This window comes from Tamandua tetradactyla, chromosome 1 (assembly GCF_023851605.1).
Source record: "Tamandua tetradactyla isolate mTamTet1 chromosome 1, mTamTet1.pri, whole genome shotgun sequence".
Classification (NCBI taxonomy): Eukaryota; Metazoa; Chordata; class Mammalia; order Pilosa; family Myrmecophagidae; genus Tamandua; species Tamandua tetradactyla.
Window position 1 is genome coordinate 25,605,523 of NC_135327.1, and position 17,168 is coordinate 25,622,690.

The window sequence follows — 17,168 nt, forward strand, 5'->3', positions numbered from 1 at the left end:
TAATAGAAAAAAATGTCAAAGCAGTTATTACAAATAAATTTTGAAAATTTAAGAATAGTGTGATTATAGGAAATCAGCAAGTAGAGATTCTCAATAAGAATGTAGAAATTATAAAAAGAGCCAAATGGAAATTATGGAGTTGAAGAGTACAATAAATGAAATAAAAAATTCACTAAAGAGAGTCATAGCACATTTGAAATGGCAGAAGGAAAATATTATTGAACATGCAGTTCCAGTCTGGAAACAGAAAAACGGTTAACGAAAAATGAACAGTGTCAGAGGCCTGTAAGAAAACACCATCACATGTACCAACATACATGTAATGGGAGTCCTAGAAAGAAAGGAGATAGAGAAGGGAGCAGAAAAAGTATTTGAAGAAACAGTGAAACCACAAGAGAAATAGAGTGGCTGTGTTAATAGTACACAAAATAGACTTTAAGAAAAGGAATATTATTGGAAGGGCATTTGATAATGATAAAAGGGTCAATATGTCAAGGAAGTACAACTATTATAATGTTTATACACTTAACAAAAGAGCCACAAAATAAATGAGGCAAAATTGACAGAATTGATAGGAGAAATAAACAATTCATCAATTATAGTTGTAGACTCAATATGCCATGCTTAATAATTGATAAAACCACTAAATAGAAAATTAGCAAGGATATACAAGACTTAAATATCATCAATCAGACCTAATGACATATGTATAGAACACTCTGCCCTATAGTAGCAGAATGTATATTCTTTTTAAGCTCATATGAAACATTATCCAGGGTAGACCATACGTGTGCTAGGCCATAACATAAATCTCAGCATATTTAAAGGATTTGAAAGGTACATTCTCTGACCACGGTGGATTTAAATTAAAAAAAAAAAACATAAAAGGAAATTTGGAAAGTCCACAAATATTTGGAAAATAACACATTTCTAAATAACCTATGAATCAACGAGAAATCACAAAAGAAATGAGAAAATGTATTGAACTAAATGAAAACAAAAATATAGCATATCAAAATTTATGGACTGCAACCAAAGCGGTATGCAGAAAGAACCAGCTTTAAACACCTAATTTGGAAAAAAAAATAAAGGCCTAAAATCAGCAATCTAATCTACATTAAGAAACTGGAGAAAGAAAAACAAATCTGAAGCAATGGAAAGGAAAGAAACAACATTAGACATTGGAAACAGTAAAACTAAAACAGAAATCAATGAAATAGAAAACAGAAAAATAATAGAGAAAATCATTGAAATCAAAAGTTTGTTCTTTGAAAAGATCGACGAAATTGACAAACTTTCAATTAGATTGACCTCCCCCAAAAGGAAAAAAGAACAGAAGACACAAACAAAATCAGAAGAAGGAATATATAATTGCCAACAGATTATAAAGGAATATTATGAAAAATTTCACATCAACAAATTAGATTAAATGGACAGTTTCTTAACAAGATGCAGATTATCAAAACTGACTTAAGAAGAAATAGAAAATAGGTTGAGTTAGCAATTTAAAATCTTCCCACAAAGAAAAGCCCAAGTCTAGATGGTTTCACTAGTGAATTCTATAAAAATTTAAAGACGTTATAATACCAAGCCTTTGCAAATTCATCCAGACAATAGAAGAGGAGGAGGGAAAACTTCCAAACTCATTCTATGAGGTCTGTATTACCCTGATACCTAAACCATACAAAACATCTTGAGAGTAAGGAAACTATAGAACAATGTCCTTCATGTATACAGACCTAAACACCTTAACAAAATAATTAGCAAACTGAATTCAGAAACACGCAAAGAGAATAATACATAACAATCAATTGGGATTTATCTGAGAAATGCAAGGTTTGTTCAGTATCACAAACAATTGATGTAATAAACCAAATTAATAGCACAAAGGACAGAAACCATGTAGAAGATCTCAACAGATGCCGTAAAGGCATTTGGCAAAATCCAATACCTATTCATAATAATAACAAAAATCTCAAACCAGGAATAGAAAAACCTAGAGCTAACATTATACTTAATGGTTAAAGACAGAATGCTTTCCCCTAAGGTAAGATAAGAAGCAGGGCAAAGGTTTCTGCTCTCACCACTTCTGTTCAACATTGTATGGAGGTTCTAATCAGTACTGTCAGACAAGGAAACAATATACAAGGTATCCAGTGTGGAAAGGAAGTAGAAAAACTATCATTATAGTTGACTCTATCATCTGTGTAGAAAAACCAGTGAAAATTTTTTTTAAAAGCTGTTAGTGCTAAGAAATGAGTTTATAAGGTTAATAGGATACAGGATCAGTATCAAAAACTTAATTGTATTTCTTTGTACTGTCAGTGATCAATACCAATGTGAAATTAAGCAAACTGCTTCATTTACAATAGCATCAAAAGGAACAAAAACTAATAATTGACAAAGGAAGTCAAGACTTGATTGCTGAGAAAAATGAACGCGCTAAGTGAATGGAGAGATATTTTGTATGAATGGATTGAAGACAACATTATTAATAATTAGTATTATTAATTATTATATATATATTCAGAGCAATCGCTATCAAACTTCCAGCAGGCTTTTTTGTAGAAATTGATAACTGATCTAAAATTCATATGGAACTGCAAAGAGACCCAGAAGATCAAAAACACTCTTTAAAAAGATCTAGAAGACCTAAGCTACCAGATTTTAAAACAAAAAGCCCCAGGGTTTTTTGGTGCAGGGATATGCATATAGATCAATGGAATTAAGAATCCAGAAATAAATCCTAACATTTATGGTCAATTAATTTTCAACAAAGGTGCCAAGATAATTAATTCAATGTGGAAATCATCATCTTTTCAACAGATGGTACTAGAACAATTGGATATCCACATTCAAAAAATAAATTTAGCCCCTTACCTCCACCATACATAAAAATTTGCTCAAAAGTCATTATAGATCTAAACGTGAGAGCTAAAACTATAAAACTTCTAGAAGAAAACAGTAGAAAAACTTCATGACTTTGGGTAGATTCATGAGTTCTTAGATAATATTTCAAAAGAAAGAAATTGATTATCGGAACCTTATCAAAGCTAAAAATTTGTATTTTAAAAGACACCATTAAGTAAAAATACCACAGACTACAGAAAATATTTATAAATCATGGATCTGTAAAAAGCTTGTATCTAGAATATATAAAGAACTCATAACTGATAAAAAGACAACCCAATTAAAAACAGGCAAAGATTTGAAAAGACATTTCACCAAAGAAGGTATATGAATTTTAAAAATGCACTAAAAAGCTTAGCATCAGTCATTGGAGAAATGCATATTAAAATCACAGTGAGTTACAGCCACTAGAATGATGATAATCAGAAGCCAATACCAAGTTTTAGCAAGGATGCAGAGAAACTGGACCCTTCGTACATTGCCTGTGGGAATACCACTTTGTAAAAACAATTCGAGGTTTCTTAGGTGTTAAAAATAGACTTACCATCCAACCCAGTAATTCTATTCTTGAGAATCTCTACAAGAGAAATGTAAGCATATATCTCTGTCTACACAGACATATATGTGAATGCTCATAGCATTATTCCTAATACCCAAAGACTAAAAACAACCCAAATATCCATCAGCTGATAAGAGAAGCCAAATCTGGTATATTCATGCAATGAAACACTGTTCATCAGTTAAAAGGAATTAACTTGACACATTTTACGATATGGATGAACCTCAAAAATATTATGTAAAGTAAAAAAAAAGATGCAAAAGACTCTGTATTGTATGTTTCTATTTATATGAAATGTTTGGAGAAGGGAAATTTATGGAGATAGGAAGTAGGTCAGTGGTTGCGTAGGACTTGGGATAGGAATGGAATTAACTGCCAACAGGCAGGCATACAGAAACTTTTTGGAGTGATAGAAATATTCTAAAACCTGATGACAGTTGCACTATATAAATGTACTGAATTTATTGACTTAGACACTTAAAATAGGTGAATTTCAATATAGCTTTAAAAATTATTTATATTTAAAAAACAAGAAAGGTGAACAGAATCTAGCACCTGGAAACGCAGTAATAAAGAGAAGAAACCTGGACTTCATGAAATAAGAAAGTGTGAGGTAGAAGCATAGATTTAATGAATGAAACCAAAAGCTAATTCTTTGAAAAGACTAGTATAAATAGGTTTGGGGGAAGGCTTGTTATCTTAGTTTGAATTTCTCTAGAAACGAACTCTGAAACAAGGATTGAAAGGCATGTAATTTATTAGTGAAGTGATCACAGAAAACATTGGTAGGAGTGTGGGGGAGGTGAGACAGGGAAGTCAGCTGATATCGGTGTATTATGAAGCCAGCTACCCCTGTGGAAAACTGGGGCTTAATCCTATTGGGCACCTCTGAGAGCCATTACCGAACAAGCATCAGAGTTAAGCTACCCCAGGGGTGAGGATGCTTGTGTACTTTATACATTTCACCTCCATTCATTTGTTGAGGGCTGCTACTGGAGAGTTAATTCCCCAGCTCTCCAGGCAAGCAGAATGGGATCTGACAATCATAGAAAATTCTCAGGTGAGGAGATACAAATGCTGGTTGTTCGAAGATGGACCAATATACAGTGAAATCTTATAGACTGAAGGGATATAAGTAGAGCACCAACACTCCTTTACTGCTATTTACCCCTTTACTGCTTGGACCCACAGGTACCCCAGATTAGGTTCACTCCATTCTGCCACCGATCCTTTGAAGTAGTGGCTAGTTACAAGTTCTAAACAGGTCTTGTAATTGAGAGATTAATGGACAAGTTACAGTCTGCAACTGTAGGTATTTCTGAGGTTGTAATTATCATTCATTATCTCTCTTTTACCATCCATTCTGACTTCCCTCACCCTTGGACAAAACTTCTGCTGGTCTGGGTTTGTTGCTGAATGGGGTGATCCAGACCTTCATCCTCAAGGGGTCCGAGTCCCTGGTTACTATGCCTTTATCAATCTGTGGCTGCTACAATCGCCCGTGTTCAGTTATCGCTGGTTATGGAAGCATCCAGAGGCACTTCAGTGACTGCCCTATTATGTAGCAGTAACTGTGTCCTCATGATAATCAGGATCAGTTTCCCCTGACAATATAGCAATACCTTCCTTTGCTTGCTGTCTTGCTGGCATGAGGAGTCCACAGTGACTAGGTAGCAGCATAGATTTTGGCTTAGTTTAAACTTTACTGTGTTCTCTGGTAAAACCAATGTAGCAGCAACCACAACCTCTCATCCAGTAGAACCTAAAGTTGCAGGATGGGAAGCACAAATTCCCCACTTAGGTCAAAGTGAGTGATGATGAGCGGGGCATTCTGTACTTTCACTGGTATTCAGTCTGTTGGGAATATAGAACCATATCATGCTTGTTGATTTCAAAAATATATATTTTTGAATATAGTATCCCAACCTCAGTGTGTTTTCCCAACCTGGTGGCCTTAAGAGGCCATTTCAATGTTCTATCAGTTATGCAGCTTTTATATACTGGAGTATATGGTAGTATCCCAAGGTCATTGCCTTGTTGTCATATCTCCTTCACTATAGTATAGTTCCCTTGGTTCAAGGCAGTGTTATGAGAGGTTCCATAATGGTAAAATCAGGTACAGTTTGAGCTCTTAAGTGCTAATGTGGTAGCTAAGGCACCTGCAGGCAGGAAAGGCAGAGAAATGCAAAGTCTGCAAATAAGAAATTCAGGCCAGCGTACTCTGAAATGGTAAGGTGCAAAGGAATTATACAGTGAGGCATTGCCAGCATCTGCTGGGGGGAAAATATTTTTCCTAGGAAAAATAAAAATAATATTAAGAATTAAAAACGGACTAACCACAGGTTCAAAGAAGATGAAAAGACTTATAAGAGAATGCTTTGTTCCACTTTACCTGAAAAAAATTTTAGTACAGACAATGGATGAATTTTTAGTAAAATTTCAGAGTAGATTTTTGCACTGAAGTAGACATCTAAATATTCCTGTAAACAGAAGAAACTGATGAGTCAAAGTTCTACTCAGTAAAAGGGCACAAGACCCAGATTTTCATGCAATGTTCTACCAAACATTCAAGGAGCAGGTAATTTCCATCTTAAACTATGCCTGAAAATAGAAAAAGATGGAAAATTACCCCAATTATTGTTATCAGATGGAGATCAAAATCAGAAAAGACAGTAAAATAAAAGAAAACAATAGTGGAAAATCACACTTACATCATCACAAAACTCTTGAATAAGATAGCAAATAAAAAACAATTAGCAAATCAAACCCAGGGATATTTTAAAAGACTAAATAATTAAGCCCAGAGAAGGTTTAATTTCAAAAATTCAAATATGATCAACTATTAAAGATTAATATTGTGTATGAATGCCCTTCTGATTTTATAGCAAGAATTGAACCTTAACATTTTATTAAATTTGTATTAAACTGATGAAAAAAATGTGATTAGTTATCATTTGCATTTTTAATATTAGTAAACCCAAAATATTTTTACATGTTCACTAGTTGTTTTTATTTCTTTTGCGAGTTGGTTGTTTATATTGTGTCCTTATTGATCTATTGCGATGTGTCTTTTTTATTGATTTGCACAAACTATGTATTAAGGATACCAATCATTACTGATTATAATTGGTACATATTTTCATTATCTGTTTGTCTTCTAGGTTTTCATTTTGGGAGGGCAGGGGGTACATGGGTTAGAAATCGATCCTGGGTCTCCTGCCTGGCAGACAAGCTTTTTACCACTGAACTACCTGTGCATCCTTGTCTTCTAGTTTTGCTCATTTTTTGATGTACATATGCTTAGAAATCATTATTTAAATGCAGTCTTTTCCTTTGTGAAGTCTTTTATTCCTTTTAAGCTTAGGATATCTTTCTTTTTCTAGATATCAGTTATTAGCTATGGTCTTTTTTTGTTTTTTTTATGATTTAGTTTTTTACAATAAACTTAATATGTCTGAAAATTTTGGTGGTATATAATGTGAAATGAGGTTCTCAAATTTTTCTGAATAATTACTATTTTCTCAAAAGCATTTGTAGAATAAGTTTCTCTATTGATTTGTGATGCTACCTTTGTCATTCATATATTAAAGTCTTACATGATTTGTGAGATGGGACTTTCTGTTTTTCAGAAATATAATGGATGCCTGAATTTTTATATATTTACTATGTTTCACTCTATTCTAATTTTTTAATAAAAGTCTGCACTAGGCTTTATAAAGTTAAATTTATCAGGGCAGGCCATGGTGCCTCACTGGCAGAGTTCCATCTGCCATGCCAGAGACCCAGTTCGATTCCTGGAGCCTGCCCATGCAAAAAAAAAAAAAAAAATTAAATTTATCAGCTTTGGCTAGTAAGCTCATGACTAACTGTATCCTTTTTTTTTTTTAGCTATGTCTTTTTATTACATCATGTTAATCTTTGAATGCTTTCTTGCTTGCTTTCTGGAACAAGATAACCAAGGCACATATTCTGTGCCACAGTCCTGAAATCCACCATATTTCCATGGAGTCCTGGTTCCTTTTATAACATGAATTTATATCTTTGTAACCTTAAGAAAATCCTAACATGTAATAGATGTTCAGTTAATATTTGTAGGTCGAGTTGGGTTGGAGCTTAAAATCTCAATCAGGGTTATAGTATGGGGATTTGTTGGCTTAACCCAAATGAAATGGTGCAGACTTGATTTTCTTTGAAAAACATCGTGGCCTCTAGGTATAAGTGAGCCAAAGTGCTTTCCTGGCTATTGGATTTATAAGGAAACCACTCTGTCTCATGAGATCTGTTCTGTTTTGTTTTATTTCATTTTTTAAATCTTCATTTCTTTCCTTTCATAGATACTCTTCTTATTGACTATCAGTTCACCTTTAGCTTATCCCAGGAAGATGACCGCTATTACACAGCCATAAATTTTGTGGCTACACCTGATGAAGTAAGGTTTTAAAAGTCTTTCTATTCTATTTTGAAGTAATACGGATGTTCTTCTTGGGTATTATGGATAGAAGTAATGCCGTAGCAGTGGTCTTCAGGGTGGAATACACATGACGATCTTTAGAAGTGCAGGAAGAAAATATTAGAATCTTAAAGGCAAAAATGGTATTAAGGTTTACCAGGGTCTAATACACAGACCAACACTGACCCCACATATATTTGCTTTGCCATCAGCCCATCATAATTCCATAGACAAAAAGAGAGGAGAGTACAAGGAGAGCTCCACTATCAGAGGGGCAGATGGCAGGACCCAAATTTTCCCTCTCAAAATGGACCAAAGGTTCAAAAAGCACCTGCAAAGAAACTGCAAATTGAAGTTAATACCAGTGTTTCAAAAATAGGTGGACAGGAAGGGAGGTAACAAAGTGACTCTACTGCTTCTTGAATAAGTTCTTAGCCTCATTAGGGGTGAAAATAGAAAAGGTTAGTTAGCTCTGACAAGAAATAAACCAGGAATAATTGAAATTGTTAAGAAAACTAATTGAAATGGGGTTTATATCCATTCTCCTTAATGCGAACCCCAACCTGCCATTAGGTAATACCTAGTGGTAGAAGGGAGCCAACAGTTAGCATGACATGTAAAAGCAAAACATTCAGAATGGAAGACAGACCTACATAGTTTCTTGAAGGTGATGGGTACTCACTCCAGTAATTCATGAAATTTCACTCAACTCGGTAAATCATTTAGAACCCCCCTTGGAGTTTCTTATTTGTCAGCAGCACACATTAAGTCATTTACTATTACAAAATTATTTATTGAGTTGCCCATGTATTACCCAATAAAAAGCTTTAAAACAAATTCTTATCATAATAAACCTGATAAATAATACAACAGAAAACAATATGACAATCAGCCATATGCTTTCCTTTGTTAACAAATATTTAAAAAAATAACTAATAGAATAAAGGTTTACACTATGGGTTGTTTACTCCCCAATTAAAAGATTTGTTTTTTATTTTCCATTTCAATAATAAAATTAAGAAAGATTGTATTATAAAAAATACATTCTCGAAAGTGAGTAATAAATATTATTTCTTTAATAATAAATATAAAAATAATAAATGACTTTAAATGAAAATATTTTATGGAAAAATTGTGTAGGTGTATCATTTGACTGGGTGTATTGGCTAGAAATTTTTTTAAGAAGGAAGAATTCAGAATAAAATGACAGTGAAAACACCACACATGAAATTTATTCACTGTTTATTCACATAAACAAGTAGTTGAAGTGCTCAGATTCTATTATTTTATAATTGATATTGTTAATTTCATTTGTAAAATAAACATAGTAGAATTTTTATAGTACTATTTAATGAGGTAGGGAGTGACCATGAAAATCTTGGGACTTCTTTGGAGGCCCCTGTTTATCTCATGACAGAATGCTTAAAAGAGTTATCCACTATGTGTGTTCTGTTTTTACACAAGGACAAGGATTTCAAGTTTATTGATACTTTCTGTGAAAATAGTAATTTAGAAGTGTGCTACCAGCAGGTATTTTAAATAAACTCATGAGCTGTTCCTTCAAGATGGTGATATTTTATCAGTAAATGAGAAGATAACTGCTTTGCGAGAGAATCCTGTTGTGTGGCGTTCACATTTTGAAAATGGCTGTTTGAAAATGTTTCCATTGTTGTGATTTTCTGTTTTACTAACTATCCTAACAGCATCCTTAAAAATCTTAAATTTTCAACCTGTTTTAAGATCTTCCAGAATGAAGAATTTCAACAAGAATGAATCCATTTGTAAAATGCAAAAATGCAATATCTGATTAGTTGACAAAGACAAATGTTTGACCTCAACAAAGAGATTTACTAGCCAAATGTCACTGAAATCTATAAATTACTATTATGATTTACCTTGCATGGCCAACAGTTTCTTTCTTCCATTTGGTTCAGTAGATTTGTCAGAGATAGCTGAGCTACCTCAGCAGTGTTAGTCATTAAAACCAAAAATCAAAACAAAGTAAATTAGACTACTCTTTCAAATTGCTTTATTGCTAAGTGGTAAACAAAGTTTTCAAAGCTAATAGAGCATATTCAGTCATAATTCTCTTGAAATAATATTTTTAATGAGAAGAATTTTTTGACTAATGAATGAATACAAATTATTTTTAAAATTTACTTCATTGTAGCTTTATCTGCTTTTAAAAAACAATTTCCAGTTTGGGAGAAACTTTATACTTTGTATAATCTATAAGTTCAGAAGTATAAGGATTTAATTTATAAATAAATATAAATTGGGGCACTTAATCAAATGTGTTACTGATAGGAATAAGCACTCCAGATATTTGGAGACTGCTATCCAGAGGAGACTTGGGAGGCTAATCCCCCTAATATAGTCAGAGAATATCTGTCTATCTTTATGACCCTCTGGTGAGGGTCTTTTTAACAGATACTTTTTCATGGACTTAGGCATTTAATAAAGCATTAAATTCCATATGCTTTTTTTTTGGCGGGGGGGGCAGTTAAATTCCATATACTTTTATGGGAAGGAAATTAAATTTTATTTGGGATTTTGTGCTTTGATTAAGGAAAACTGGGTTAGAAATTTTGCTAACTCTTCTGTAAATGTAGGTTTAAGATGTAAATTATTGTAATTAACAAAATTGAGGTATAAAATATGAATATTGCTTTATTTTCAGGTGTGGAAACTGTTATAATTAATTTTCTAATTATTTACATCTCTCATCAGCAAAACAGGGACTTGGACATGTTCATAAATGCCTCTAAAAATTTCAACCTCAACATCACTTGGGCTGCCAGTTTCTCAGGTAAAGACACCTAGAGCAGACCCTCCACTTGGAGATTATAATAGATTGAGAAGTATGATAAAGGATTGAGAAATGGACAGATGGGTTTGAAACCCATCTTTGCCACTTATTAACTATGAGGTCTTCAGCAAATGTCTAAACCCATGTCTAGACCTCTGGGTTATTATCAGTGAAGTAAGGACAGTACTTATTCCTAGAATTGTTATGCAGATTAATTTAGGTGATACATGGCAAAGCCCATCGTGGTGTCGGTACATGGTTACTACCTGGTTACCATTACGAGTACTGTGGCTGCGGCTGCTGTGGTGCTCAACCACATCCTTGCTTCAGAAGTGAAAGTTTCAGGTGACTTTGGTTTCAAAAAATAGAAATATTTTAAATAGAATGCAATTTTGGTAAATACAGAGAAATGAACTTTGGGAATTATATCAAGCTCTAAGAGCACAGCTTTTGCTATCTTATTTGGCTATCTTACTGTGGTTCAGTAAAGAAGATCTGCTGGGCAGAAAATCTACTGAAGAAATAAAGGCTAACCCTGATATAGTGACTAAGAATGTAGCTTGATAGTCAGACATACTAGAGTGTGAATTCTGCCTGTTATTTACTTGCACCGTGCTGTTGGGCAAGTTACTTAACCTTTCTGAGCCAGTTTCCTCATTTATGAAATGGCATCATAAAAACACCTAGCCATATAGAGTGTTATGAGGATTAAATGAGCTAATAAGCAAAGTACTCCATGTAGTGCTTGACACATGATAAATTCTCACTAAATGGTAACATTGTTAACATTTCTACTACAATAGTGGTTTTGTTTTTTTTTTTTTGGTTAGAACACTAACTAAGTAGGATATGAAATGAAGGTATTACCTTTGTCTCTATGTCATCTATGGTTATCATGTCATAAAAGATTATGTAGGATTTGGAAAAAGTTCAGAAACTTGCAATGAGGAGAAACTTTAAAAAAAAAGTCTGAATTATCAGAGCATTTGCCTCGAGAAACATGGCATCTCTGAGCGTATGAATGCTGTGACCATCTCAATATAGATATGACAATCTGGGCTCCAGTCGCAGAGAGTTTAACTTAGGCATGGGAAAAGGTCCATTTTGTAAATTTTTATAGGTGACCGGAATTCCTGGCTAAGGGAGAATATGGAATGTTGAAGGACTTGGGGAATAGAACGAGGTTATACCAAATTACTGGAACTTAAATATTGTTGTAGCTGGTAGCAGAGGTAGAACTGAGTGACCTCTTGAGCCCTTCTTCTTCATTGTGACTTGAGGCTACTACAAGTTAGGAAGTGAAGGTTGAATTAGTATCCCTGGTATTGGAGCCTAGAGCACTACCAACCCGTGTGCAATGGAAAAATGCAAAGAAATATAAGTGTTGTGAGAGCAATTAATGCCATTGCATATTTAGTAGGTTTCTAGTGGTTTCCATATTTTCATGGCCACCTGTAGCCTGTTTCAATGTGGGAAAGTTACAGGGTTTCCTGGTTAACATTGTTTCAGTGTGGGGAGGTTACAGGGTTTCCTGTTAAGGGCATAGGCTTGTGGTTAAGTGTGCCTAGATTCAAATCCCAAATCTCCTTCTTGCTGGCTGTGTGACCTGAGGCAAATTACCAAATTTCTCTGAAGTTAATTTCCTTGTCTATAAATGACAATACTATTAAAGTGTATTGTGAAGATTAAATGAGTTTGTGCTCTTAATGGTGTTCCTGGAAAATAGTAAGTGTTCAGTAAATGCTATCTATTGTCCTTATTAAGAATGAGGGCAGAAATCTCTTCTATTTCATTGTTTTTTTCTTAACAGCTGGGACCCAGGCTGGAGAAGAGATGCCTGTTGTTTCAAAAACCAATATTAAGGAGTACAAAGATAGCTTTTCTAATGAGAAGTTTGATTTTCGCAATCACCCAAATATCACTTTCTTTGTTTATGTCAGTAATTTCACTTGGCCCATCAAAATTCAGGTAAGAACTGTTTTTTGGTCTAATACCTGCAAAGATGTTAAAATTTCTTTAGTGAAGACTAAATGAACTAATTTGGATCTTGGAGTAAATGAGATATAGATTGATGTTTTTACCTTCGTAATATCTATACCAAAGGAGTGCTGACCACCTGAATACTATAAAGAAGATTGTAATGGGTTGGCTGAATCACTTACAAAGAAAATTTATAAGCACTTTTGAAAGCAAGTTGTCATATAACAAATTTGGTAATTATGAATGTATTTTCTCTTCGTTGAGAATGAAGCCTGTTGGGCTACCCAAAGAGCTTAATTTCTGGGGTGAAGGAGGTAAGTGTCAATGGAGCAAACACACATATAACCAATAGAAGCCAGAATGTAGAAAGTGCCATGTGAAAAGATGCAAAAAATACTGTCTGAGTTTAAAGGACCATAGTATGGCATGTAATGGAAGGGAGGCAGTATAAGGTCATGCTTAACAGCAGGTTCTTGTAGTTGGACAGACGTAGGTTTGAATCCTGACACTTATACAAATCATGTAGCCCCTGTAAGTCTCAGATTTTTCATGCATGTGACCTGAAAAGGTAGTTGTTGCCTTTTCAGTAAGGTTCCTGTTGCCTGCTGCAGTCGCTGGCTTTGTTATCCAGTTCCTGTTTTCTGGTCCCAGAGAGACAGTACCCTCCCTCTCGTTCAAGGTCCGTGACCCTATTTTTGCTCTTCATAGTCATTGCTATTGCATCCTCTAAGGCTTTGCCTCAGTACTTTACACTTCCTACCCTTTCATTTTGAGTAAGTTTGAGTTAAGGAACTGGTTTACCTTTATCCATAGATGTGTGGTCACTGGACTGAGGCTGATGATTAAAAGCTGTTGTCAGCTTTTTTTTTTGTATGCGGTATGACAGGGATCACATTTTAATCTTTTTGCTATGTGAGTATCCCCTTATTGCAGCACCATTTGTTGAATTTTTCCTTGTTTGGTTTTTTGTTTGTTTTGCTTGTTTGGAAAGTGCATGGTCCAGGAATTGGACCTGGGCCTCCCACATGGCAGGTGAGAATTCTACCACTGAATTACCCTTGTACCCCACCTGTTGTCAGCTTTTAGAAGCGTGATTAACTGAAGCAAGTCATCACTGGTCAATTAGGTTGGATTTGAAACCAGTTCTGGTATTATGTGTTCATGCCTTGGGACTATGACCGAAGAACAGTTGATCTTTTCCTTTCTGGAATACAGGGGATAGGAACTATGTTTTGTTTTGTTTTGTTTTTCTGTCCTCTCTCCTTTTTCTGTCTAGGTGGCCCTCAACTTTGTTTACCATCTAATCTGCTTCTCCCTTTACTATTTTACATGCTCTGCTTCCCTCCTCAACCAGTCTTATAAGCATTGACCATACCCTGTATTTGTTTCCTCTTATCTATTCACCCATCAACTCATAGCAGTCTAGTTTCTTCCCTTAGCACACCCTGAAACTGCCTTGTCACAGAGTTCTCCAGTGACTTACCATATGCAGGGGCATCCTTCAGTCCATTTCTCCTTTTCCTCATTGCAGAATTCAAGAAATGGCCTGTCTTGGCCTCCTGGTCCTTTCTTCCCTTATTCATTGGTCAGTCTTTTCAAGGAATCTTCTTCCTTACACATTGAGGTTGTCTAGCATTTTGGCCTTGGTCCTCTTCTCTCTTCACTCTACACAGTTTCCCTAGATGATTCCATCCCTTTTATGGTACCACTTTTGTGCTGGCACTTCTCAGTGCTCCACCCAGCTTTCATTTGTGCTCCAGCCTGGTATTCTCAGATACTGCCTAGGCATCTCTCCATGTGAATAGGCTTCGAGCATTCACAAGTCATTCTTGTGATTTTGGCCCCAAACTTCTGCCCTTCTTTTCTCAGTGAATTTCACCATCACTCTGATATCTACATCTATAGATTTTTTCCTTCCTTGTTTTAATTTTAAATTGGTTTATGAAACATATTGTGAAAACAGGCTTTACAATTATTTGAATTTTTAATATGCCAAGTTAACTAAGATATCCATTTAGTTGGTTAGAATTTTTATATGTTATTTGTAAAAGCATTTATATCTTTATATTTTCCTGAAATCAGGAAAATGTTTAGTAACATTGGTCACTACTATAGCAACATTGATATTTGTAATAACTTTCTGCTTGGTATTTTGAGAACATTCACAATTTTGACAGCTGATCAAGTGGTATTTAAGTTAGTGTTTAATATTTAAAATTTAAGAAACTCTTCTGTCTGAATTTGTAGATTTTCTCCTTTAATTTTAAATTGGTTTATGAAGCTTACTGTGCAAACACAGGTTTTACAATGATTATTTGGATACTTTATTTCAATCTGTATATGGATAAGCCAACTAAGATATACATTTTAGGTGGTTCTAAGTGTATTGTTTGTTTTCTTAAATTAAAAAGGCCAAAAAGAAAACTTCACTTTTTCTTCGAATTCTGTTTTTAGATATGATTTTTCTTTTTAATCCTGCTTGGGATGTATTGTTCTACCTGGATATGTGGATTGGTATCAGTCAACAGTTCAGGAAAGTTCTTAACCATCGTCTCTTCAGATATTGCTTCTTCTCTATTGTCTGTCTTATCTCCTGGAATAATGATTAGTTATTCTCATCCTCATCCCCACCTCTTTATCTGCTGTTGATATTTTTCACCCTATTGGCTGTTTATATGTGCTGCTCGGAATAATTCCTTCTAGTTTATTTATTTTATTATCCGGCTGTGTTGAATATTGCTGTTTAACCTATCCTTTGAGTTTGAATTTCAGTCGTATTTTTTGTTTATAGAAGTTCTCTTTGTTTTTAAAAATCTGTTTGGTCCTTTTTGTGTTTCCTTTGCTTAATTTTCGAGCCTCTCTTTTTGGAAACATTTTAAACATAGTCATTTTATAGTCTGTCTCATATTCTAGTATCTGAAGCTTTTGCAGATCTATTTTTTTGTTTTGTTTTGTTTTTGTTTGTTTGTTTTAAAGATTTTTTTACTTTGAAATAATTTCAAACTTACTGGACAGTTGCAAAAATAATACAAAACCGACCCAGACCTGGCCAGTGCCCATCAGGAGTGACACTCTTGTCACACTGCAGGCCAAAACTTGGATTCTCGGTTGAAATGTGGAAAACAAAAAACAAGCAAACAAAAACTCAGGGTCTCAGGTGATTTCACACGGGAAACAGAGGCAATGAATTTTGAGAGGCAATGAATTTTGAGGGCTTCTGGATCACAGGAAATTCAGAAGAGGTGGCAATGTTCAATGGCAGCCCCCGGACCAGGCCAGTCATTTAGAATTCCAGGATTTGAAAGAACTTTTGTATGTTGTATGATCACTAGCATTTTTCATTTCTGATGTTGTTATTCACCCACTTGGCAAACATTCTCTTTTAAATGTTTGTGCATTCCTTTTATTGGTGCAACATCCATAGACAATGCAGTCAAAGTTTCAAAATAGCATCTCACAAAATGTGGTTGTGATTCATTAATAGGGGTATAATACTGTTGTTCTGATATAAGGAACATAACATAACTCAGCATCTTTTTACAGCAAAATATATCTGACTGAGACGTTTACTGATTTTAATTACAGCCCATCTGTAAAGCAAAGGAAGGATTGATGGACTGGAAATACTAGCCTCTCTTTGAGGTGGCAGTTTCCCACCCCACAAACTATTGCTCTAGAATAGAACTTTTGGTGAGGCCAGTTTTGCATTAGGACTTGTTTTGTATTAAGCAAAACATTAAAAAGAATGAACAAAACAAAAAGGCAGTTGAAAGTTCTAGCCATTTTACTTGGATGTACAGTTATTCTGGGCAGGTCTTTTGTGGTGTTTTCTCCTGTGGAATTTTTTAAAACGTTTTTAAATTGTGAAATATACTATATATACAAAACAGCAATAAATTTCAAAGTACATTGTAACAAGTAGTTATAGAACAGATTTTAGAGTTTGTTATGGGTTACAGTTCCATAATTGTAGGTTTTTCCTTCTTGCTGCTCCAAGACACTGGAGACTAAAAAAAAAATCAATATAGTAGTCATACTTATTTGTTAAATCCTATCTTCTCTGTAATAACTTCTCCTTCTCCTTTAATTTTCCTCCCAATCTTTAGGGGTATTTGAGCTATGCCTATTCTAACTTTTTCATGTTGGAAAGGGCTGTTATTAATATGGGATGGGGGATGGAACTAGTTGATGTTCTGGAGAGACTGGCCTCTCTGGGTTTCAAGGCTTATCTGGCCTAGGAACTCATTCGAAGGTTGTAGGTTTCTAGAAAGTAATCATAGTGCATGAAACTTTTGTAGAATCTCAGATAGAGCCCTAGGTGTTCTTTTTTTTTTTTTTTTATTAATTAAAAAAATTAACAAAACATTTAGAAATCATTCCATTTTACATGTACAATCAGTAATTCTTGATATCATCACATAGTTGCATATTCATCATTTCTTAGTACATTTGCATCGATT

The 17,168-nt window shown here is 34.4% G+C and overlaps 1 protein-coding gene across 4 annotated transcripts in view; it reads left to right on the forward strand.

Moving 5' to 3' along the window:
* ATRN (attractin) overlaps positions 1-17,168 on the forward strand; it is a 251,559-nt gene that overhangs the window by 178,014 nt on the left and 56,377 nt on the right. For all 4 annotated transcript variants that reach the window (XR_013156514.1, XM_077112624.1, XM_077112634.1 and 1 more), the window contains exons 22-24: positions 7,804-7,898; positions 10,650-10,728; positions 12,539-12,696. Coding sequence is in view for 3 of the 4 variants with exons in the window: in XM_077112624.1 (XP_076968739.1) it covers positions 7,804-7,898; positions 10,650-10,728; positions 12,539-12,696 (332 nt within the window). In the remaining variant the exon portion in view is untranslated. The remainder of the gene's footprint in view (positions 1-7,803; positions 7,899-10,649; positions 10,729-12,538; positions 12,697-17,168) is intronic.